The sequence below is a fragment of the Rhea pennata genome, chromosome 19, assembly GCF_028389875.1.
Source record: "Rhea pennata isolate bPtePen1 chromosome 19, bPtePen1.pri, whole genome shotgun sequence".
Taxonomy (NCBI): domain Eukaryota; kingdom Metazoa; phylum Chordata; class Aves; order Rheiformes; family Rheidae; genus Rhea; species Rhea pennata.
In genome coordinates this window covers 8891395-8915603 of record NC_084681.1, presented here as the reverse complement: position 1 = coordinate 8915603, position 24209 = coordinate 8891395, and the positions used below count along the sequence as shown (strand labels likewise).

At 37.9% G+C, this 24209-nt stretch overlaps 1 protein-coding gene across 3 annotated transcripts in view; it reads right to left on the bottom strand.

Annotated features, from left to right (window-relative positions):
- Nucleotides 1-24209, bottom strand: part of SEC14L1 (SEC14 like lipid binding 1) — a 42214-nt gene that overhangs the window by 15221 nt on the left and 2784 nt on the right. For all 3 annotated transcript variants that reach the window (XM_062591524.1, XM_062591526.1, XM_062591525.1), the window contains exons 4-7: nt 3553-3702; nt 3331-3462; nt 976-1104; nt 494-728 (exon numbers count right to left, since the gene is read on the bottom strand). In XM_062591524.1, the coding sequence (XP_062447508.1) occupies nt 494-728; nt 976-1104; nt 3331-3462; nt 3553-3702 (646 nt within the window). The remainder of the gene's footprint in view (nt 1-493; nt 729-975; nt 1105-3330; nt 3463-3552; nt 3703-24209) is intronic.

The window sequence follows — 24209 nt, the reverse complement described above, 5'->3', positions numbered from 1 at the left end:
TGCTAGTACATTCAGATTTGTCAATTCTCAGTATCATATGACCTGTTTCTTCTGGGAATACATACAGAAGCTTTGATCTTAGATACTAAATCTCTCAGTGCAAGAATTGTCCCAAATTCCCTTATCAATAGGCAAAAGAAGATGTAACAGAAGGCTGAATTCAGGGAAGCTTCAGTCCTTTCTTCCCCCATTAGCACTAAAGTTACACCTATCCCCAAATTCTAGGGCAAGAAGTAGGCCATTTGTTTGCAAGCTAATGAACAGCACAGAGAAGAGCTTTTCCACTAATATCTGATCTTCATTCACTACTAAGATCAGCTGGTAACAGGTATCCAGCTCCTACACAGATTATTGCTCTGCAAGCCTGCCCTTTAACATTAAATGTTACCAGAAAAGGAGTTAATGTGAATGTTTTCAGCAGCACATCAAAAGTGCAGTGCTGAGAGCCTCTACAGGACAAAGAACCTTGCTAAAAGAAGTCAGACAACCGTACCATCAGGTGTTCCTGCTGTAGGCTCTGCAGGGCTGCTTGAGGTGTTGAGGATCTCCTTGTTGTTCAAGCCCTCCTTTGTGGCAGAGTCTGGTATATTAATGGCAGGGGAAACTGGTCGTCTTGTGTGGGATGTGCTGCTCTCCAATTTACATGCAATGGGAGGAGTCCAACGAGGAACAAAAGTTATTCCTTCTTCCTCCAGCTGCTTCAGGTAGTATTCTATTATTTCTTTTCCCTTCAAAAAGGAAACTTTACTTTAGCTAATAAAAATCCCCACTTAGACACAAAAAGAATTCGGCTGGAAACCCATTAAATGTCCAGATCTTTCTAAAGATTCCACTTCCAAATACAGACACGCACATTGCCCCTAGGCTAAAGGGCAAGCAGCCCAGCTTTTCCAGGGCAGCAATCTGCTACTTCATGGCAGCTACTTTGTCTTTATGAGTTAGAGCCAGGCATCTACTCCATGAGTTTCAGCTCACCTTTTTAATATTGCTGGTGTACTGCTTCATGGCAATCTTTTCCACTGTGCTTTCAAAACCAAAGAAAGATTTTATGTCCAGACTTGCTGACTGTTCAAAACAGGTCCAATCTTCATTATCAGGATGAACCTATTAGTTAAAAGGAGGCCATACACTTTAGTTACCCTTATGGTATTTTTCTTTTCTTATAATATTTTAAATGATTGTCTCATGTTTTTCAGGTTTGCATAGTCAAAACATTAAGTGGAATTTTCAGTCTTTTGCTCCCTTTACAAAACACAGAGAGAAAAAGGCAACACTTAAGAACAAAAAGCTGAAAAGCCTTCCTACAGTCACATGGCTAGCACAGCACATTTTCTCCCTAAAACGGAAGGGAAGGGAGGAAAAAAAACAAGTGCACCAGCCAAGAATCAGTAGACTAAGAAATATGTACAATTTACAGTATTTCATTCTGGAGATAGGTCCACACTACAGTCACAGCCCATCTGTGAAACACAGCAGCGTAGCCCACAGTGACCTCCATGCTGCTGCAGGTTAGGCTGATAGACAGTAGCAAGTACAGCGTAAGCATGCCAAGCTCTGCAGTCCAGACATGTCTGCAACAGACATACGGCAATAGAACCTTCCCTCACTGACCTACAAAGTACCTTAATATTTTGTAGATGGAGAAGTATTTTACTTTGTTCTTTTACAAAAACACTAAAGAAAAAAAGCATAACCTTTTCATTCGGTTCACAGCTGAACAAGCTGGATATTGTAGCTACTAAGGAGGCCTTTTCCACCTTCTCGTCTTTTTAGGTTTAAAGCATCCCCAGCTTTCTTCTTCTTAGCTTATATCATAATTAGCTGAGAAATGACAGCTAGATTTAGTCTACGCTACTACACTGAAGGAAAGAGGTTTTCTAAGCTCCCTTGAACTGAAAGAGATTTTTCTAAGGATGTTCCAATCTGGCTCTGAAATCATGGTTACATAAAAACCTCACGGCAGGCTGAATTTCTGAGTCTGCCATTGTCCTGATGTCTTAGATCCCCCCCAGTATCCCTCACGACATGCTAAAATTGATTGGGAACAGTGGTCACACACTGAGGCAACAATATCAACTTGAAATGGAAGACATTTGATTCTACTGTCAGTGAGGGACTGTACCTCACAATATATTGCTGCATATAGCTTCAACTAATGTGTACAGTTTCACAGAACAGGACTTCAACCATTTCCTTTGCCTGTTTAAGGCATTTTACAGATAAGGACTACAGAATAAAGAAGCACTTTCCTTTGCATCTTTCTGCCCTTGAAGGGAAGGGGGTTGCATACAAGAGCCTGTACCACCAAAACAAGTACAAGCCATGAAAACAGCCTATAAGAATGTTTCTATTCTATCATAAATTCAGTTATACAATAAGTTAACTAAACTAAAAAGGCATTTTTAAAAACAATTTCTTCTTGAACTGTGTTTCTGATTCTGCATTTACCAATCGTTGCTAATTACTTGACTACATAGAGTAAGGGCAGGGAGAAGTATCATGTTTTGAATGTATTTCCCCTTTTTAAAGGTCTCTTTCATGGAAAGAAAATCCAGTAGAAACGCACTTTTAAATGGGAATTGGAAATAAGTGCAATAATTTTTTTTTAAATCAATTAACGGTGTCAAGTGGGTTAGATTTCCACTGACCTTTTAAGCATGCTTCTGTACACAATACAAAACATTTAAGTTATTACCCACACTTAAAGATTGCTCCAATGCAAATAAGTGGTTTACATTTGCCAGCTAGGATTGACCTTTAACATCCATTCCAAGTATTACTTCTATAAATGTATATCATATCAGCCTATGGGTGTTTGATAAGCCATAAAGAAAAAGTATGACCACAGCAGGAAGCACACCACCACACTCCTATCAGAAAGTGTCTGCACTGAAGTCCAGGAACAGCCACAAAAGAAAGAATTAAGTTAAAATATAGCTGATTTGATGTATATTTGTCTGGAATTGAGCAGAAGGCAAATAAGCTATGTTCAACTTCCCTTTAACAGCTCTGTCAGGTTATCATCAGCTTCAACATGGCCCTCTCTGCTACTACAGACCACAGACTTGCCTAAACACAGCTGTCAAACACAGCAAATTATGTCGAGTTCTTCTACAATATAAGAAGGTACTCAACAAGGAAGGTGCCAAACTTGCTTCATTTCTTAACTAAGTGTGTTACATTTAGCACTAACAACAATTATCACTCGCAGTGCTGTGTTATTTTTTCTCGTAAGGCAAAAGCCAAGAACAATCCAACTTCTGTTTGAGTCTTGAAATCTAAACACTGACTAAATTCCATCTGTAGCCCCATGAAGAGCCTGTTACTCACTGTGTAACAGCAGTGTTCATTAATAATGACTCTGTTAGAGAAGGTTTCATTGTAGGCCTCGATATGCAAAGTCCGCTCTCGTCTGTTCAAAGAATTCTTCTGAACAAAGTAGACATAGTCCACTCCTGCAATCTGAGGAAGACGTCACAGACTCTGTTAAGGTATAATATTAATGTGAAGTGATTTACAAAAGTATGAGACATCCCCTTCAAACCTAAATACCTTTTTCAATAGCCGTGGTGCATCTATATCCAGCTTACAGCGCCTTTCAATCACATGGATAGCTTCATCCTCGCTCTTGTATTCATTTACAGTGTCACTAGCTACAAACATGGGTATTAGAGGACATGTAGGAAACCTTCTTTCATATGCCTGTAAAGATGGAAAGAGAATAAAACAAGTTATCACTACAATTTATGCTGGGGGGTGCCATTCATCGACATTACCAGCATTTTTAAGTATGATACCTCTCGTCCTTTTCATAGAAACAGTTGAGCCCTACACCTTTTTTTTTTTTTTCCTGGAGTCCTAGCTATGGCTGAAAATAACAGCAAGTTCCAAACAGACCGTTTATTAAGGTGTTCCTCACACAGCCCTTTCTAGGCAAAGCATTTTTTAAAACTATACAGGAAACACCTCATTTTTCCCCTTTCCCCTGCCCCACAAAGGAAACTGTTTGTTATGTACAGCGACAATCCTGTCAGCAATAACAGTAAAATAAGATCTTAAGACCTTCTATTTCTAAAATGCTACAGGAGAGAACAATGATGTCTTGGATTAAAAAAACCCTCTTGCTAATTATCAGTGTTCCACACAGCTCCCAAAGGTCTAATAAAAACATTTCAAAGTCTATTTCTTAAGTTAATCGAGCTCTCCAGCTCTCTATGTGCAGGGTATTCCTAATGATTTCACTGCACATTTTATCAACTTATAATTTCAACAATATATTGTAAAGTTTTCCAACAAAATGAGTCAGTTTAAGTTTTTTGTAACCATGCAGAGATACCAATCTCTCTGATTCTAGTTAAATATGGTCATATTAACGAGTTGATCTCATAAAAGACAAAAAACCAACAGTACTAATCAGACACACTCGAACAGATAGGTCATGAAGAATCCGGGACCAGGAAAACAGGAATTATCCCTATCAGTAAGCCTCTACCTCCTTCAGTTTGGTTTCTCCCCCTTTCCCTCTTTCCCCCCACCCAGCAGCGTGGCAGTAAAATAATTAGCTTGCTTTTCAAACCCTGAACTCTTCTTGCTATTAGTATCAAAAACTTGTTAGCTTTGGGGAAGAGGCAGGACTTGTAAGCTCTACGGACACAGAAGAAAAAAATCCAGTAACATAAATAAAGTAAATCTGAGAGCAAAATATGTAACATGAAATTATTTAAAGAGGTAAAATACACATTTAGCCCTTCTAAATAGTCTTAACTGCTCTTTATATAGCTCAGTCACAGCAGAAAACATCAACAGGGAGAGGGTGTGGAAGAAAACAAGCAGCAGCTGCAGAAAGTATTCAACAGTGGCAATGAAAAAGATAACGTCTCTTAATTTTTCCTTTATAAGATGACAAATATTTAATTTGCTAAATGTGTTCAAAAGCAGCAGTGTTACTGTGGTGATGGTGCAATGCACGAAAACAGCACCAGCCTTTTTTCTCCTCCATGTATCTTTCTAAACCATTTTTCATAGTATGATTATCCCAAGTGCATAAAGCTCTTCTATAACATACCAGAAGTACAACCAGTGAGTACACATGCTCTTTTTTTTAAAAAAAAGTGGATCTGTACACAACCGGTTTTGTTTAAATTAATAGAAATGATTTCTGCGTTCAGAGACCTACACATAAAATGCATGTGACAAAGCGTAAGTATTGTAACACAGTAATAAGCAATAGAAGAAACTTCTACAGCTCCAAGAGAAAGGGAGGATGAATCCTATTAATATTATGGTATAAGAAGCTGTACTTCAAATTTATTTATGAGGCTCGTTTCTTTGGACAGAAGGCTACACATTTTCCAGTCACTTGTGAATCTCAGCCCTCTCTCCCAAGTGTCAATGTTCTTTCTAAATTAATCACTATTGCAACTATATTAAGACTGAGGTTAAATGCTGCCCTAAACTAGGAAAGCAGCACGTTTTTTCCCTTTCCCCCTTTTTTTTTCCTGGAGGTGAGGGGTGAAGAAGGAGAAAAACTACCAGAAGAAGCAGTTTTAAGTATTTGTTTTTTTAAAACTACTCTAAGACAACTTTTTGTTTGAGACTCTTACACTAAAATAATTATTTAGTCTTCCTTCTCCTCGGTTTATAAAACACGTATAACATTTTGCAAAGTATTTTTACAAGAACTTTCCCCATTCAAGTAACCCCCTTTACACAATTCCTTGCAAGTGTCTTCCCCTGCACATATTGAAGAGTTTCCCATCTTATTCCTCAAATGCTTCTCATTTAAGTTATATACAATTGCCAATGTACTCTTGTAACGCATCACTTCTCAGCACAGCCTTGTCTGAAGAAAAAGTGATTATAGTAAACATTAGCCACACAAAAGTATTGCATCCGATTTAAACTTGTGCCCTAGTGACTTTCCACGGAGCAGTAAATATAGCTGTCTTCCATATGTGGTAAACAGTTCTCTTCCACCCTGCAGAGCAGGCAGGAAAAAGCTGCTAGAGACTATAGGCCCCTTGTAGATCTTGCTTCACCATGGATGAACACTACCAAAAAAAAGCCCCAGAATTTAAGAGTAGTACAGAAACACCAACTCACAGCAGTTAGAAAGAACCTCCAGAGATCATCTGGTTGCCCAAGACTGTGACCAGTCTGGTTTTGAGCATCCCCAAGGATGGAGACTCCACAGCCTCTCTGGGCAACCTGTTCCAACGTTTGGTCACCCTCACAGTGAGTGAGGATTTTCTTGTGTTCAAGTGCAATTTCCTGTGTATTAGTTTGTACCTGCTGTCTCTCATTCTGTCCCTGGGAGCCACCAAGAAGAGTCTGGCCCCATCCTCTTGACACCACCCTAATAGATGTTTTTACACATTGGTAAGATTTCCTTCCCGTTCCCAAGCCTTCTCTTCTCCAAGCTGCCTAGTCCCAGCTCTCTCAGCCTCTCCTCATTCGAGATGCTCCTCCAGTCCCTTAATCATCTTCTGGTGGTCCTTCACTGGACTTGTTCCACTAGGTCCATGTCTTTCTTGCACTGGAGAGCGCAGGCTGGGCACAGTGCAATACTACACAATCACTATAAGATACTGGATCAAAGCAGTATGCGACACCAAGACTGGAGCTATTAAAGGAGAACGTGAGAAGACAAAAGACTGTCAAGTGCTTTTTATTTTATAATGATAGAATTTGAAGGATTCCCCCTCCCCCAACATTTGTGTGCTTTGAACCAGAAATTTTGTCTCAGATTCAGCTTTGCATACAGGAAATAACTGAACTACATTATCCAATATTCCTTCAGGAATTTAATAACATAGTATAATGCAAATGCTACATACATTTTTCCCCTCTGTGACAGAGGTCTCTCTTTACAAATAAGATTAAATGCTACACATTTTTCCCCTCAAAATTTCAGTTTTACTGCATAAATACAACCACAAAAAAAATAGTTCCTCAAAAGCAAAGCATATGCAGCAATACTGCTAGACTTAGTTTTGACACAGCAAGAATGAAATGCTGCTGCCCGAGAAGTAACTTTGCAAGACTGGGAAGGATGTTGTAATGACATTTCTTAATTTTACACCAATTACTCAGCTGCATTTAAAAAACACTGTGGAGAATCTGACATTACAAAAGTAAGAGCAGGTATGCACATCCTTAAAACCTCAAACAGTACTGGGCTTGACACGGAAGAAGTCACAACACCTCTTCAGCAAAGAGAAACGTACACATGGACCTTTCAAAAAAGAATAAGCTGCAATTCTGCTGTTCCCTAATAATGCACTTCTAATTTTTCTCACTAGCCTCTGGAACATTTGTGTACTCTGATACATCAAAAGCTGGCATTGTACTTCAAGAAAAACACAGTATGGCTAAGCAGCTTGAACTTCAAATTTAATGGGCTCATTATATAAACCCATAACTTCAATGCATGTTAGCAGTAAGAACATTGACAAGCATGATTTCAACCAAAATAGTACTGTATCAAAGCTTCTCTCCCAACCACTTTGCTTAGCAACTCATGTTCAGAGTACAGTTAAAATAACAGGATTTATTTTACTTTTGTTAGTATTCCAGCTGTGTTTAAAGACATGAAAGCAATTCAGAAATGAGACTATTTTAAACTCTTTGCAGTGGTTTCTCATATCTGAGGGAATTATACTTGCTGCTGGTGCTCTTCGAGTTTTTTGAATTGTAGCACTAGCAATAATAGGACTCTTTCAAAATACAAAGGTTAGAGCACCATTTAGGAACAATCCCAATTCAACTTTCAAGAGGACCAAAGATGTCGATTCAGCTTTTCGCTTCTCAAACCACACTCAAGGCTAATAAAATGCTGACAATTTCAGATTAGGCATTTACTCAAGCTTAGGTGGAAAACAATACTAACTTGTTCAGAGACACTGAATAATTTATTTGCACAAATTATATTCAGCTTCTCTGAACAGATCAGTATGTTCACTAGGTAGAATATTCTTCCTATGCCAAGGTCCCAGGATCCTGCCTTAAAGGATAGGGACTGTAAGTATTTACATTAGATCATTCAAAGGTAACTTGTACACTAAGAAAAAATAAATCTGACAAAACTTGCAAGCGATCTTATACTGTGCCATTACTTCCACAGTAGTTGAATGCTTGAATTATACTTTTAGTCTGGTGAAACACACACAAAGAATGTAGTTACCATTCAGAAAATTCATGTCAAGTGCTTTCTCAATAGCTTAATTGCATAAAACAGGCTGCCAGGAGATTGTATTTATTTTTAATGTTTTCTGATCAAAACTGCAAAAACAGTATCCTTGTAAGAGTAGCATCACATTCTCCCAGTGCAGCCTGAAGGAACATATGAAGAGGTTCGTGGTGCCAATCAAATCAGTCCTCTGTTATGTATCCACATATGAACTTTTAATTTACGCTCACAACACCAGACCATGTTTGGTTGCTAATCTGCAAGTGCATACCAACATTCATCATGCTTTCCTATCCATTGCAAGTATGTGCAATTTCTGGATTATTCATAAACATATAGATAAACAGAAATGGTCACTTGAGCAGAACACCACAGGAGCCCAGACTGCATTACACCAACTTGATGATTCCTGCATGTCACTCTCTTCACATCCCCCTTCTCCTCCTCATCAGGCAGCTATAGATCAATAGGAAAAATACTAACTCATGGGAGATCAACTAAGATGTTTCAGAACAGCAGCTGCATTTAAAAGAAAATTTTGGACTAACTCTCATAAATCAGCAATTATCTTCCCATCTCTCATACACTCCATGTTCACATCCTTCGCTCTCTTTACTATTATTTTAAAAATTATACTTCTACAAAGAACAAATTTGTATCTCTGAGCAAAATCCTATTAGTTCACACATTAATAACCAATTTTGGTGGGGGAAGTACTAAGAATTCTTTGGAGAAGACCAAGAAGGCTTCAGTAACACAAGTGAGATTTATTTAGGACTATAGATAACCCATCGAGCATGGAAGAAGCAGATTCAGATCTACGAATAAATTACTGTCTATCATCTGAAACAAAAATCACGTACATGCACCTCCTTAGTCCATCACAAATATGTAGTTTAATCAACCTTATTTTTCCCTCTTGGAAAATTCTGGTCCACTATGCTGTCAATACATGACTAGTCAGGCTTTCAAAGTATTGGGGATGATACTGCACAATTGGTATTTGTAAAAACTGCATATTAGATGCAAGAGACCATCCCTACTCCTTCTCAAAGGTGTAGAGAAGAAATATTGGCTTGCTTTACAAAGAAAAAATACAGATTTTAAACTTCTACTGTAATTTCTAAAGTAAGGGTTTTTTTCTTGACTAGAAAAGGTTAAACCAGGACTAAAGGATGATATGCTTTCTCCAGAGCTTTACCACTGGTGATTTTTGCTGGCAAAGCTGCTGGCTATCACAGCAAGATCAGCAAACAAGATGCTTGCATAACAACTTATCGCCTAACTACACTTAAGCAATGAGAAACTACATCAGAAAATATCTTGTGTAGCCCTTTGTCTGAATTAAGAACGGTAATCCTTCACCTCAATGAAGTCTACTTCAAAGATTATAGGAATCAAGAGCGAGAGGAAGGTCCTGTGTTATATTTTGTTTTGTTTAAAAAAAGAAACCAAATCCCAATACCTCACACTTGAATACACATTAACTTTAATATATTCATTTTCACAGAAAAAAAATTTCCACTCCAAAAACTTCACTGAACAGTTAGAGGAAAATCCAGCCTTTACAAACTGAGCTATGCTTGCAAAGGGTGTGAATAGCTGAAAAGAACTGGCAGAACATTCAGTTTGACAGCCATGCAGATGGCTCCGTGGGGACAGCTGTATCACATGGTGGGATGCATTCTGGTGGCTTTCTTAGAGAGAGCTGACTGACGTTCACCTAGCAAATTCAACTAACTGAGTAACCTCTTATCCCAAGCTACAGGGAAAAATAATTTCTGCAAAACAATTCTCCTTCCCACCACACTCTGCTACGCCGGCAACTACATCCCATTTTACCTCAAGTAACTCAGAAATGAGCTCTGTTCACTCACCATTCCCAGATACAAGACAAAATTAGGTCTCTAAGTATTGGCAAGAAAAATGTATCCAAGAGAAAATAACCAACCTTTCCATAAGTTACACAGAAAGACAAGATTATCGATAAGACAGGCATTTTGCTTCTTCTTAGAGGTTAAAAATTGCTTTTTTTACTACTTCCTTGTACAAAATGTTATTGATCTAAACTCATTAGCGTATTTAGAGTGTAAGCACACAGGTCAGGGAACAAGCAGTACCTGTACTTTTCATGTGCTATGCAAAACATCCCAAGTAATTCAAACAGCCCAACTATATGCTACAGAAATAAACTCCAGTTTAAAGTTTCAAAAAATGGTGTTTGCAGTCTATAATTTCAATAAAAGGGGTTGTTAAAGGTTTATATAAGTATGCAGCAAATCTATGAACTGCTATCAGTTCTTCATTCTTGAAGTTTTAATTTGGTTGGGGGGGGAGGGAGAGTAATACAGACTACACAAAATATAATCCTAATAATAATGAGAGCTAATATTAACAAGAGCCTACTGTGCAGAAATTCTGTTCAGGAACTCTAATTAAAGGCTAACTCATTTCTCAAACAGTGACAGTAGCTTGAAAAATAGTCTCAGATGCTCTCCAATCTGGTGAGCAGAACTCTCAGGTAAAGAGTATCTGGGAAGAAAAACTGGTAATGGTTTAAGAAATTATTGCAGCATATTACTCTGATTCTTTCTAAGATTATACGCACAACTTATTTTACTATGCTGTTTAACAGATGCCCTTAAAACCTTTAGAACATTTCTGCTTCAAGATATTACACGGAAGCAGCACTCAGAACTCTAGCCAAGATCTGTGCATCTCATCTTCAAAACTTCAAGGGCCCAACTGATTCAAAAGCGAATAATACACTGAGTCAATAATAACCATCACAGGCTATTTAGTCCTACACAGTTCTCTAACTATGCAGTATGTTTCAATGGTCCACTGAATTGGTTTATTGCTTATTTGTTCTGCCAGGTAGGTTAACAGGCCGTGCCACACGCAAAGCGGACAGAACTACTGCCTGAATCCTAGAAACACAGCAAGGAAGTATTCTGTCCTTGGCACCCGTTCCGCAAGTTCTTGAAGCAGAAAGTTGAAAATGCAACCAAGTATGCCTGAAAGCAATGAAGACCTCACCCACCAACACCACAAAGTAAGCTGGTGTACAGACAAAACTCAGATTCAATAATCTGCTCAGTAATGTTGTATGAAGCGCTTTGACACAGCTGGAAATGACAATAAACTCAAAACTACCACAGAGTCTGGAAAGAGTACCAAAGTTACCCTGTGCTTTAGTTCAAACAATTTACTCTATTTGAGACTATGAAATCTTAGTAACAATTTTATGTTTGCTTCTGCATCACTAGCATTTCAAGTAACACTTGTTTACATATACTAAGTATACTACCAGTCACCCAAAACATGTATGGGTGGTATACAGGGCAAATCAAAACAGCCTTTCAGAACAGAGGCTCTGTGCCTTTTTACAAGGAAAAAAAGCACACAAAAGATTATGCATAACAAGGAAGTACCAACACTTAACACAGCTACTTCCCACCTATTCAATCTCTTCCAAGTCTTTTGTAGTGTGAAAGGAACAGCTTCATGTTAAATTTCAGACATAACAACAGATTACACATACAGCCAGCCATGAAAAGCATGAAACACCACTGGAACGGGATTATAAATGGAACTGTCTTCTCAGTAGTTTGCAGTCAGAGTGCTGACTATATGAACACATCACACCACCACCATTCATTTCTGACAACACGACCTTTCATGTGTTTACACGGCTACAAAGCGCTTTCAAGTGAATAGAATAGTCTCCATAACACATGAATACTGGCATGACATCTCCTTAGTTCAAGCAGCGTTTCTATGGTTACAGTGTTGATGATTATTGGCTTTAAATACATTCCAAATATAGATAAAATGCATAACTTGGCATTTCAAGCAGCCCAAATAACTACCAAGCAGGCCAGTTCTTGTAAATTAGCTCCAAATCCCTCAAAGGTGTAATGCACTCAAATACCGTGTTATAGTACCACCTGAAAACTTAATAATTGAACTGTTTATTAATATCATCCAGGCCATTCATAGAAGCAGTAACTAGAACTGGCCGGACCTCTATGGAACCTTATCACAGCATTTGTATAGTATTCCAAAATTTTTGTACTCATCTTAAAAATAGGTTCCTTTAGCTTGTGCTTAAGCTTGCTTGCTTGGAAAACACCATGCAGGGATAGCATTAAGAGCCCTCCTGAAATCAAAATATAGTTCTTACTGCAAATCATCCTAGCACGTGCACAGTACAGGACTTTGGGATAATATCTTAGCTGTTAATCACAATATACCGTTTGCAGTAAAGAACACCCCTAGGTGCTTAATAAATTCCGAGTATATCAAAGGAAATATTGGATACTATATACTCACAAAACATTCTTCAAAGATTTGAGTTAAAGTAAAAAGACATTAGCCTATTTACTTATGACTGCCCCAACACAGAAGCAAGGCAGGAGAAAAGCAGAAGCAAGGAGTTACTGGGGAACAGGAAGCTCTGGGGAAGCTTCCCTTGTATTATGATATAAAGGCTACAGAGCAAGTGAATCACTGCTACAGAGTTACAGTCCAGCATTTTCAAGCCAGAGTATAAAGCTATTTTCATATTTCATATTTAAATAATTTAGGATGTAGATTAAAGTAGGAGATTCAAAACCATCTACAAAGCAATCATCCATCTAAGTGCCATTAATTCTCAGAATTGTGTTGGTAATTTGCTGTTGAGTCATGCAACTGTGGTAACCACCTTACAGGACAGAACGAGGAGCCTCGGACTTCTGCTTTCCTACACCAGAAATAGACAGCCACAGAAACCTCTATTCTGAAGAGATATGTCAGCAGTCATGCCACACACATAGGTTCTTTCTATATGGATCACCATTTTATCCCATTACCATACCCGTCTTGCATGGATACTACTCAGTAGTAATCATTTTCATTTCAGGAAAGTGCTCACATTGGGAAATTTTACTAGCAAAATTATAGCAGTATTAGTTGCTCCATACAGCTGTATATAATGCAACTGAAGGGGGACTAGCTCTTAAACACCTAAGAATCACTTTGCCCACAGGGAAAGAGCAATCACCTCCCAAATAAAAACAAACTCTCCAGGGATTTAATGCAACTTTATTGGGGCTTTCAGTGGTAAGGGTATACCAATTCAGCAGGCAAGGCAATTTGGGGATACAGAATCTGACCTGAAGACACGGGCTAACATTCCAATTATTCCAATTATCTACAAAAGATGATCCTTAACAACCACAGGCATGTCTCAACAATACTTCAACTGGAAGAGTGGTTTCTTTAAAACAGATAGGAGTCATTTGTGGTTTGCTGAAATAAATCTGCATAGCTGCACCGTGCAATACTTGCTTCTCTGTATGGGAAGCTGAATGTCTATCTTCAGAGAATGAATGAATGACTGGAGTGTGATTTGGAGGAAAGGAGACAGAGCCACTACCAGAATTTAAGAACTACACTCACTTGCCTCACAGATACGCACAAAAGGATCATTCATTCTCCTCCCTTCAAGAAGTCTAGAAAGCCTTAAAGAGCACAGGGCATAGAACCACTCCACTAAAGTGAGCCTAGCAGCTTACAACTTCAGTCGCAACCTGTGCACATTCTTGAGACATGAATCTCTAAAACGAGAAGCTGAATAAAGAGAAGTTGGGCAAATACCACTCCTTTCCTCCTCAATGAAAGAAAGGAGGATAGGAAAACACAACATGAACCTAAACAGAGTAATTTCATTCTTCCTTCGCTTTGGAAGAAGTTGGGAAAGCCTGATCATTCAGATTAGGCTAGGTTGTGACTGGGAAACCAGCATCAAATTGATGGATGGAAAAAACTGGCATTGCTGTGGTCCAGGTTGGAAGCAGAACATCAAGGACAGACTTCACAATCATGTTGGCAGTACTTTTCACCATACAAAGACTTAACATGGGTTATAGCAACATCAGATTGACCTGCAATTTCACTTTGTGTATATTAAGTGTATGTACACATCCAGAAGGGAGCATTTGCTCTGCCCATGTTCCAAGCAAGTCAGACACAAATCAGTTCTGGCCTAGAAGCTGTGTAGTCGTGTGAGCATAACACTTCATTTGACAGAATGTGCTGTGCAATCGGAATCAGCCTCAATAGTTTCTAGGATAGGAAGCTTGGCTTGTGACCCTAGCTGCACAGGACACAACTGCTTTGGTTCAAGGTTAAAGTACTATGGAGAAGAGTCTGACCTCTAAAAGAACATCACAGAAGAGCTGGCAACAGCCTAGTGAAAACTTAAATGCTTGGAGACTAGCATGTGATTACTGGGTAATGTTAGTAGATTTGGAGGACTTCCTATTTCCCTGGAATAATTGTAATGTACAAGCCTTCACACAACACAGGAACATATCTTTCTTTGAAATTTTAAAATATACATATTGTATTCAACTATTAAGCTTGTCATACTATGAGCTGCAAGGAACCATTTCTAGCCTTAAAGCAGCTGAACAATGACAACTATGCTCAGCACAGCAGCAGTTACGTTGCAAATACAGAGTACACTGTCACAGTCTTACACTGAAAGCAAATTTTGGCATTTAATTTCCCCACTCTTTTTCAGTTAACAGGATTGCAGGTCTGGATACTCTGCAGTCACCAATTTTTACTTTAAAATTCAACTGCAATCCTAGTGTATCCACCAAGGTTCTACTTTTGGAAAGTCAAATATTCCTTATTCATCTATTGTTCTAGGCTTAAAACTCATTTTTAGAAGTCTTTCATGACTTACAATCACAGACACTTTCAAAAAGCAGGACTGTTAAAATTTTATTAGTCCGACATGCTTTGGAATATATTAGCTTTTTTAATTAAAATTATTATTGTCCATGCACATCATCAGACATGAGTTGGGGAGGAAAAGATGGCTACATATTCTATTACTACAGTATAGGCTCAGAATTCCTTATTAAGTCACTGTCTGAAAGGTTAAGAGACTTGTACTACTACAAAGAACAAAGTCTCCATGATCTCCATTCCAATCAGTTCCCCCCCTACCCCCAACCACCATGTTAAGGCCCCACGAAACAGGTTTGACTTCATTGTCTCAGACTGCACCCACCAGATTTCATTTGGCCCAGAGGCAACCAGCCGCTAAGTATTGCAACAGTGATTTTACTCTACCAGGAATGTAATCAGCACAGTGCAGAAATCTTTCCCAAGAGGGCAAATTCAACACAAGTGGTATGGCTTAACTGTAAAGAGGGCCAATTTCAGCTTTTGGAACCAGTGAAATATCAACTTCCAGGCAGAAAGCATCTATTAAATAAACCAATTAAAAATCTGTTAAGTACATCAGTCAAAATTTGGCCATTCACTGATACCAATCCAATGTCATCAAAATATGCTGCATGCTGGGTCTAGAGGCCTGCAGACAAGTTACTTCTTAAGCTCTTAATGTAATGTTTTAAAAATATCTTAACCAAAAAAAAAAAATCCATTACATCTGTCATATCAGGAAAGAGCTCAAAAGAGCTGGGGTGGGAGGATCAACAGTATGGAACAAAAGTGGTCCCTCATACAGAACCTTAAACTAGGACTCTCCAGCATGAAAAAGAAGAATTTAAAACTTGAGGGAGATATGATAGAGATCTATAAAGCAGCATGAAGGCTGAATGGTGTTTTACTTCCAACAGAAGGAGCAGGTGGTGTGAATTTGAGCTAAAAGCCAGATTCCAGATAAAAGAGGTACCTCTTGGTACAGCCTGTCATGAAGCACAAACTCCTGCAAGAGGGCGGCATGACAGACTTCACAGAGCTCCAGAAAGCAATTGGGCAAACACAAGAAATGCAGTGTTGTTATATGCAGCAGGCACTTCCTGGTACATACATGCTGTCAAGACACACCACTGTAGATTGAAAGCGTATTCTGAGGCAGTATTTCCTTATGTTTCTCATTCTTGCCCTGGAGGCAAGTACTGCCACTGGCCACTGCCAGACACACAGCACACCAGCTAGATAAGCCTTCTGCTACAATTCAGTACTATGGCTCTCATTAAGAAATCGCACGAAATCCTTCTCCAGACACCCCAATACATCATTACAATATCAATAACTAACATCAACACTAGATGCATGATTGACATATTAACATGGTGCCCCTGAATTAGCTTCCCAATAAAATACAAACGACGATACCACGCAGCTTCAAATGATGACCCAATTAAAAAGAATAGGCAAGATTCCTTTGATTCTGTTCTAAAAAGCAATTAAAATAAAGTTTACATAAACATCGGTTCTGTTCTTTACCCTCTGTTAAAATAAAGAAATGCAAACAAAAGCAAGAATCAATTTAGTCAACACATAACAAACAAGTTCAAATGAAACTGCATTAAATTCTGTTCATTACAATATCAAATGTCTGCCACATGTAGACCATGAAACACTTCAAAAGAAATAGGTAATTTCATAGAGCCATGAATTCAGTAATAAAGAACTTATCCACAGCCCAGTGAATTGCACAGCAAAAGAGACAGTTTCGCAAATTAAGAAGTACAATTTATATACTGGAGAAAATAGCCAAATGTCCTCTAAAAAGGATTCCAGTGACTGATGTTCCTGAACTGGACTTAATGTTTATGACATTCACATTTTGCACTAAATGAAGAAGCACAACACGCTTAAAGGAAGTGTTCTCATCAGGAAGCTAATTGTTCCCCTCCTGTTGTGGCATAAACAAATGGCAACGCAGCACTCCACCATCCTGTAAGATACCATCACCACAGAAACACTCATTCTCACAAAATGAGATCTATGATTACCAAAGCAATACGATCCGATCATTACAGCAGCAGCAGGCGAGGCAGAAAGTTACCAGTCACTGAGGTCAAGATCTTAGGATAATTCTGCAATATGTAGTCTTCAAACTGTTATGCAAACTGGTCTGTATATATTAAAAACCACTACACTCAAGCTTTGAGAACACAAATCAATAGCATCAGAATGAAATAGTGCTATAATTATCCAACAGAAACATCCAGATCCTACATAACCCTACAGATTTAGGTTTTTAACTAAATAAACCCAACCATGACAAAGCCTTGCTATGCAAATTTCAGAGAGCCCAAACATATATAATTTAGAATTAAAATATTTTGATTTAACATTCATTTTTAATACAAAAGGGTAGATTCTCTTTACTCACTCCCACGATCCCTCTGTTTTCACCAGAGGGAATTAAAGCTGTTAGGTACCAACAGCCCTGTGACATTTTTAGTTTTAAATTTACAGATACATATTCTCTAAATCTAATTATCATAAAAGAAAACCCAAGAGGAATCCGAGACAGAAAGTGCTCGGGAATTCTGAAGTTTCATACAGGAATACAAAAAACAAGACAACTGGTCTGCTCCCATGCTATCCCAAATTGATCATACTTTATCTTTTACTTTGTAAAATAAGGACAGATTCTCCTTTACACCAAATCAGCTCAGAATCCACACTCTAAACCATTAAGCTCAGTCTGCAAATACTCTACAGTGCTAAATAATTCCATGGCTGATGAAGCAAATTTCTCACAGGCCCTCGATGTACTGTTACAGCAAAGGCATTCAACATTTTTCAAATTGCAGATCTCTATCTCCATGTGGAAGCAAGGGTTCCAGTAGTGTGACGTGTACTGATTAAGGCCTTGCTGACTTGCTTGCTTTCTTGTGGTGAGATGCCACCATCTCACTAATACTGCAGAGTATGGGATGAGCACCTGCTCCCACAGCAGTACTCACCAGCCTGAAGTGAGCCTGTTGATGAAATCAAGCTGGCAAAACAATTTATTTTCTTCTTTCTGAGATAATTTTTTGCCAGCCTATCTCCATGAACTGGCTCACTGATTAACTTCAGTACAAGTCCTTCAACAAGTCCGTCAAACAACAAGAGCAAGCTGGTACACCAACTTAGCTATAATGGCAAGCCACGTATTTGGTTATCTTCCTCTGATCCTTAGAAAAGACAGCCCACGAACCACAGACTGAAAACCTCTACGGACTGTGCTGAAATCAGTATTACTCGAAAGAAAGAAATGTAGAGAAAAGCCAAGACCTTGGAAACTAATCTTGAATTTTTATGGCTCATTGCTTGCTTCTACTCTTTTGGCAGTACAGTCTTACACTGCAGCAGAGGCTAGGTCATGTTACATGGATGTTGCAACATAGGCTTTCAAGCTATGTTGCCACTGTATCTTCCACCAGTGTGAATTCTTGGCATGAATCTCACCTCTAAAACACCACTGATTCATTACAACTGAGAAAAGTTGCATGCAAATCAGCTGTGAGAAAGTAGAGATGAATTAAGTTACCTGTAATAGACCCTACTTAACATTTACCTGAGCTGCCAACCTGACCCTGTCTTAACTATGTCATAAAATGAGACAAAAATTGTTAAAAATTCAGCTTAACAGCCTAAATTCTTTATTTAGAATATATGCACAATTAATTTTAAACTAGGTGGAAAAAAATCTGAGAAGATCAACTTGAGAGAAAAGAAAATAGACCACTTAGACTAACCTGTAATTAATTTTATCATAAGCTAATTGAGACATCTAATTGTAAATTCTCAGCAGATTCACTCTATATTCAGAGTTCAAGCGCTATAAGAATGCATCAGCCTCCTCCTTCCAGAAACATGGTGAGTTCAAACCGAAGGCAAAGCAAAACCCTGAATCCTGCTCACAAAACCACGGTGAGCAACCCTCCATTCTGAGTTCCAAAAACCAGATTCCGATTAAAGAGTGCTTTGTGGAAGTCCTCAGGGGTTGCCTCCAATCCCTCAGGTTCTCCTTCTGGCTCCTCTTTCAATATGTGCTCATTTCCTAAAAGAGTATCAGCTAAAATATTCCGCCGTAGCAGCTCCTTTAGTTCACAGCAGTAGGATCTCCACAGAAATAGGAAGTGCAGATTACTCAAGCTGGAGGTACAAATAACTGGCCATACCATGGGGAAGTATCTCATTCTCTATCGACAGTCAACGTCTGGAACCTCTTAATAGCCCCTGGTTGTGCATATGGGGGAGAGGGGGGGCTTCTGTTTTAGAAACAAGAACAAACAGAAAATTCCAATCTCTTTCCACAAGTTTTTAAAGCCTTTTAAATGTGCTTCATAACAGCTAACCACATATTGCAGTGCAGGTATGAAGTTACACCTTTTCAGATCACAACTGTAGTATCACAGGTGTCTAAGACTGCAGAACATGTTAATCACTTCCTTTCTGCCTGTTTCCCATCCGTTTAACTCTCGGATTTTTCACTCAAAGACAATGCCACTTGGCTTCATCAACACATCCTACAGCAGCACTTCACACCAGTCTCATAGCTAAAACACACTTGCAAAGGGTGAAAATACTTGCAGTACTTTCAGAACAACGCAACAGGAAGACTTTTGATGCATATTTTTTCTTCTACTGACACCTTTAAAAGCTAAGAAAAAAAACTGTCAAACTCTGAAAGTGTAAAAGACTTGTTAAAAAAAAGAAAGGACTGACTAAAAGCATTTGGCGAACAAGGGAACTGCAGCTGTCAGCTACAGTCAGGTCATGCGTTTGCCCACAAAAACAGGAAACAGCTAGCCATGGAAATAGCTAAGTATGCCATGAAATAACATGTAAATTGCACCATAAGCAGGCTGCAAAATCAATTTTTCCCTAGCGCTTACCTCAGTCATGTTTATTAACTACTGCTCACTCAAAACAAGGGGCCAAAATTCATTTGTTCTTACAACACGTGGCAATACAAGAGACCACCAACGATAACATAAAACAGCAGTTAAACTACAAGCACTCACTCCAAAATATGAATATTCATACACAGAATTATTTCACAGCTGTTCTACCAATCTATTTCCAACAGTAAGCAAGCCTGAGCTTTCAACAAAGAAAGGAAGCAAGGTAGGTGAGTGTTTGGGAGTCAAACAACTAAATCAGAAAAAAAAACGCAGTAGATTCAGGAGTAGACACTAAGTTTGCTCCTTCCCGTTGCCCTCAGTCTGTAAGCAACTAAAAAAAATTCTCCAGAAGGTACACTTCATTAAGGGAATTACTTCTCTGTACTTTTAGTCAACTTCATGCTTTCAAAAGCACTTTGAGAATGGCTGGCTTCCCAGCTTCCTTTTGCTGACCGGCTTGTCAGCCCCTTTTCACATGATAAATGGAATGCATTTTTTTCAAGAAAATGAGACTAAGAGGAAGAAAAATTGCATGGATTTATGAGCAGGTGTAGCACTTACAGTGTTGTTTTTTTTTTAATGGTAGTTTAAAATAATATCCTTTAAAATAAAAAGATGATATACAGCCTGATCAAGAAACTCATTACAATCCAGATCAAGGGATTATACTTTGATTTGCCTGTTTGAAGACAGATACATTTTCCTAATCCACTCTATCTCTGAAGTGTATTTATGCTATCTACAATCTTATTACTTCCCTGTAATTTGGAGATAGTTAAATTCATATAGATTTACCTAAAATACGTATTTCTTCAGATCCATAAAACCAAAGGCAGGCAGGCAGTCTGCTTTCCATGAGTAGTATCTTTTCTTCTAAGAAGACACTATTCATTACATTAAACTCATTAAGCAAAAGAGACTTGTGTTTTAGGTATTTTAAATATTCTATAACAAAGATTGATTTTTTTAAAAAAAATATGAGAACATAGATTGGCAGTAAAAATATTTCAGCCCCAAGGCAGTGCAGGCTAATTGCTATTTTTTATTTTAAAATAAAAACAAAGATATTCCTGTAACTACAAACTCCTGACACTGATCACTAGTTTAACTAGACTGTTCTTCATCACTTAGCACGAGTGCAAGCTGACAGATGCCTGACACTTTAAGAAAGTGGAAACATTCTTTTATGTATTCACAAAAGAGCAGAATACCTTTGAAAGTCTGTCTCCTGCCCAAAGCACATTCGAAAACTATTAGCTTTCACGAAGCTACAAACTCTTAAAAGAAATACACATTAATTTTGACTAAATTTAATGAGAAGTTTAGAGCACGCTCACCATGTTCAGTCATATTACTAGTTGCAATTATTCCTGAAATTCAGTGATTTGTCGCTTTAAATAAGACCTATTTTCTAAAGAGGCTGGAAGAGCGGTATGTTTCCCCCAGTTTTCGGAAACTTGAAGAAAACCTCTAGTCCCCAGACAAACAAGGTTCTTCTCTCAAAAATCTCATTTATCTTCTATTTGCATAAATGCCATCCTTGGAATGCCACAATAGCTGATCACTCATTATTTCATTTTACTTTAGAAATTAAATTCAAGAGGAATTGTCTAATGCATGTCAGACTGAAAATATGAGCTGTGAAACTCCAAAGTTCATTCCAGCATCATGTATGTTAAGGTTTCCAACTTCACAACTACATTTTAATATTAAGAACTATGCATCCAGCAAGATCGCCACATTACTTTAAAAGTAAACTTCTTTAAGCTAATGCTAAAAACAATTTATAGCCTCTAAGTATAAAAAACAGTTTCTCAGTTCTTCACAGATACATTTAACATTGGTAATTTAACAAGAAGAATCTAAGTAAACAGTCATTTTCCACATTTCTGCTGCTTCTAACATTAAGTAAACTTCAACACAAACAGGAGGAAAAATAGGTAAGATTTTATTCAGTCTGATGAACAGCTGTAGTTTTTTAATATATATTATATATAAACATACATTATATATAAACTGTACAACTATGTACAGTGGCATATATACACACACACAGATACACTGCTTTCAAGTTGATTATGACAAATACATAACAGAGCAGCCAGAAGTCATTGTGTCAGATTCAGAAACCATTTCGTGAAATCCTATTGCCTGCATCAGTACTGTCAGACTAAAATATGACAATTTCTAGAGTCTGATTCTAGAACCTCTTCAGGTTCAGGAGATAGATAGAACTGGGTGCAAATCTTTTAATAAAAATGCTTTCAAAGCAATTCAGATATTATCTAAAACCATACATTTTTTCCATTAAAAATAAAACTTCAAGGGAAGTAGCCTATGCTAGATTTCATGTAGCTGCAAGAAACATGCAGCAATGGATCTCCTAATTTGCTTCCTACACGAGTACTTCGTCAGCTCTCTTGCAGACCAGAAAAACGAGGAATCTGCCTTTAAGGATACAGTCATAAAAATGCTTTGGGGTCAAAAATGGATGATACTGGGGTTTCAGTGGAAGGACACAGAGAAACTGGTTCTCAATACCAGTTCTGATCAGAAGAAAAAAAGCTTTCACTGCATCTATTTGAAAAGTCTTTTTTATTAGTCATCTACAAAAACACTTGTCTCACCAATCTTTTAGATCAAAAACAAGTTCAGCTACATTGTCTTAATATAGCCATGCTCACTCTTTACTAGAGAGAACTTCATTCTCTCAAAACACACTACAGCAGCACAAATGGGATGCCAATTGTATTTTATTCTCTCTGAAGTACCTCTTTGAAATCCAGGAAGGGAAAAGTGGGCAAATAAGGAGTTTGTAGTCTAAGCAACCCTTCCTGCATAAGGTATTCATTCAGTTGTCTATAGAAGAAAAGAGGAATTGCAAACTGATTTTTCTGAAAGCTTAGTAATAGTTTGACATGATCAGTTCCAAACCCTAAGAGTGACTCAAGCCTTCACATATCATCCTAGGAAATCTTTAAGATCCAAATGGGCTTCACTAACTTCAGTGATCTTAATTATCAACAATTCTTTACTGAATAAATTGTTTTTTTGGTTTCATGGAAGTCTCAGAGAAGGGAGGAATTTATAAAGAAAATTTTAAAACTACTCAGCCTTTTGAGACCAAAACAAGATCCTCTGCAACAAGAGCGAAACTAGAAACAGTGATCTTTGTAAGATACCTTAGCGTAAAGAACACTGCTGCCTATTGACCAAATGTTACTTGTAGAGGCTTTTCACTGACAGCTGAGCTTTTGTGGTGCAGGTTTAAGACTCTTTTTGAGGGCACATTTTCTTCAAAGGCTGGGGAAGGGTAACAGAGGAGGACAGAGAAAGAAATCGAACAAAAAACCATACTGTTGAAGTCTTATTTGCTGGGTGCTTTAAATTCAGGCTTGGTACATACACAACTTTGTTCTTCATTTCAGAAGAGCTATTGATACATTTAAAATGGCACAACACTTTGTTCTTGAGAACATGCAACAATACTTCCACTTTAGCAAGCACTGAGGTTGCTATGAAAATCTCTTCCAGCAAAATTGACCATTTACAAACTCAGTATTTACCCAAGTGAAAACAGTAACAAAAAATATCAACCTACTGTACTGCTCATACTCTTTAAAGAATTTGCCTCAGGGAGACACTCTTCTGCTTATTTCAGAAAATGCATGAACAATGTGGGTAGATCATCACCAGTAATTTTATGTCATACAACACAATAACATACCAGAAGTGACATGACAGGATAAGGATGTTTATCCAGTGATCACATTCTGAACAAGTTCTAGTGAGAACTCAACACCCTAACATAGATGAAAATCGTATGCATTATCACCAATCTAACCTCTAGTCTCAGAAAGTATCATGTTCAGCTGTTTCTTTTTACAAACATTCTTATCCTCTTAGCTTGCAGTTGTAATTTTTCATTTACGTTTTTTTTCCTAGCTACATATATAGTGCAGACTTTCTTTTTTAAAAAGCTTTCATGGCAGAGAAAGCTCAATATTCGTTAAAAATCACTCTTGAAATGTAGTTATCCCCAAGATATAGAAGAGTTTGAGAACCAAAGTTTCTATTAATATATATAGTCAGAAGTTTTTCTAACTATAGTCAATAAAGCATTGTAAAAAATCCTACCATCATTTTTTTGATTCAAAGAATTCTTTTAAGATATTTTTCAAGAATAATTTTTGCCATCAACCCAACAGCAAGCTGAAGATTCCTCAATTCGGAAAACAGGATAATTTTGTCTGAGAAATTCATTTCTGTGCACCAGTCTAAGAACCAGAACCAGTATGCCTTCCTGAAGGTAAACAGTTAAATATGTGTCTGAATTTAAAAACATCTGAAAACCTAGCTGT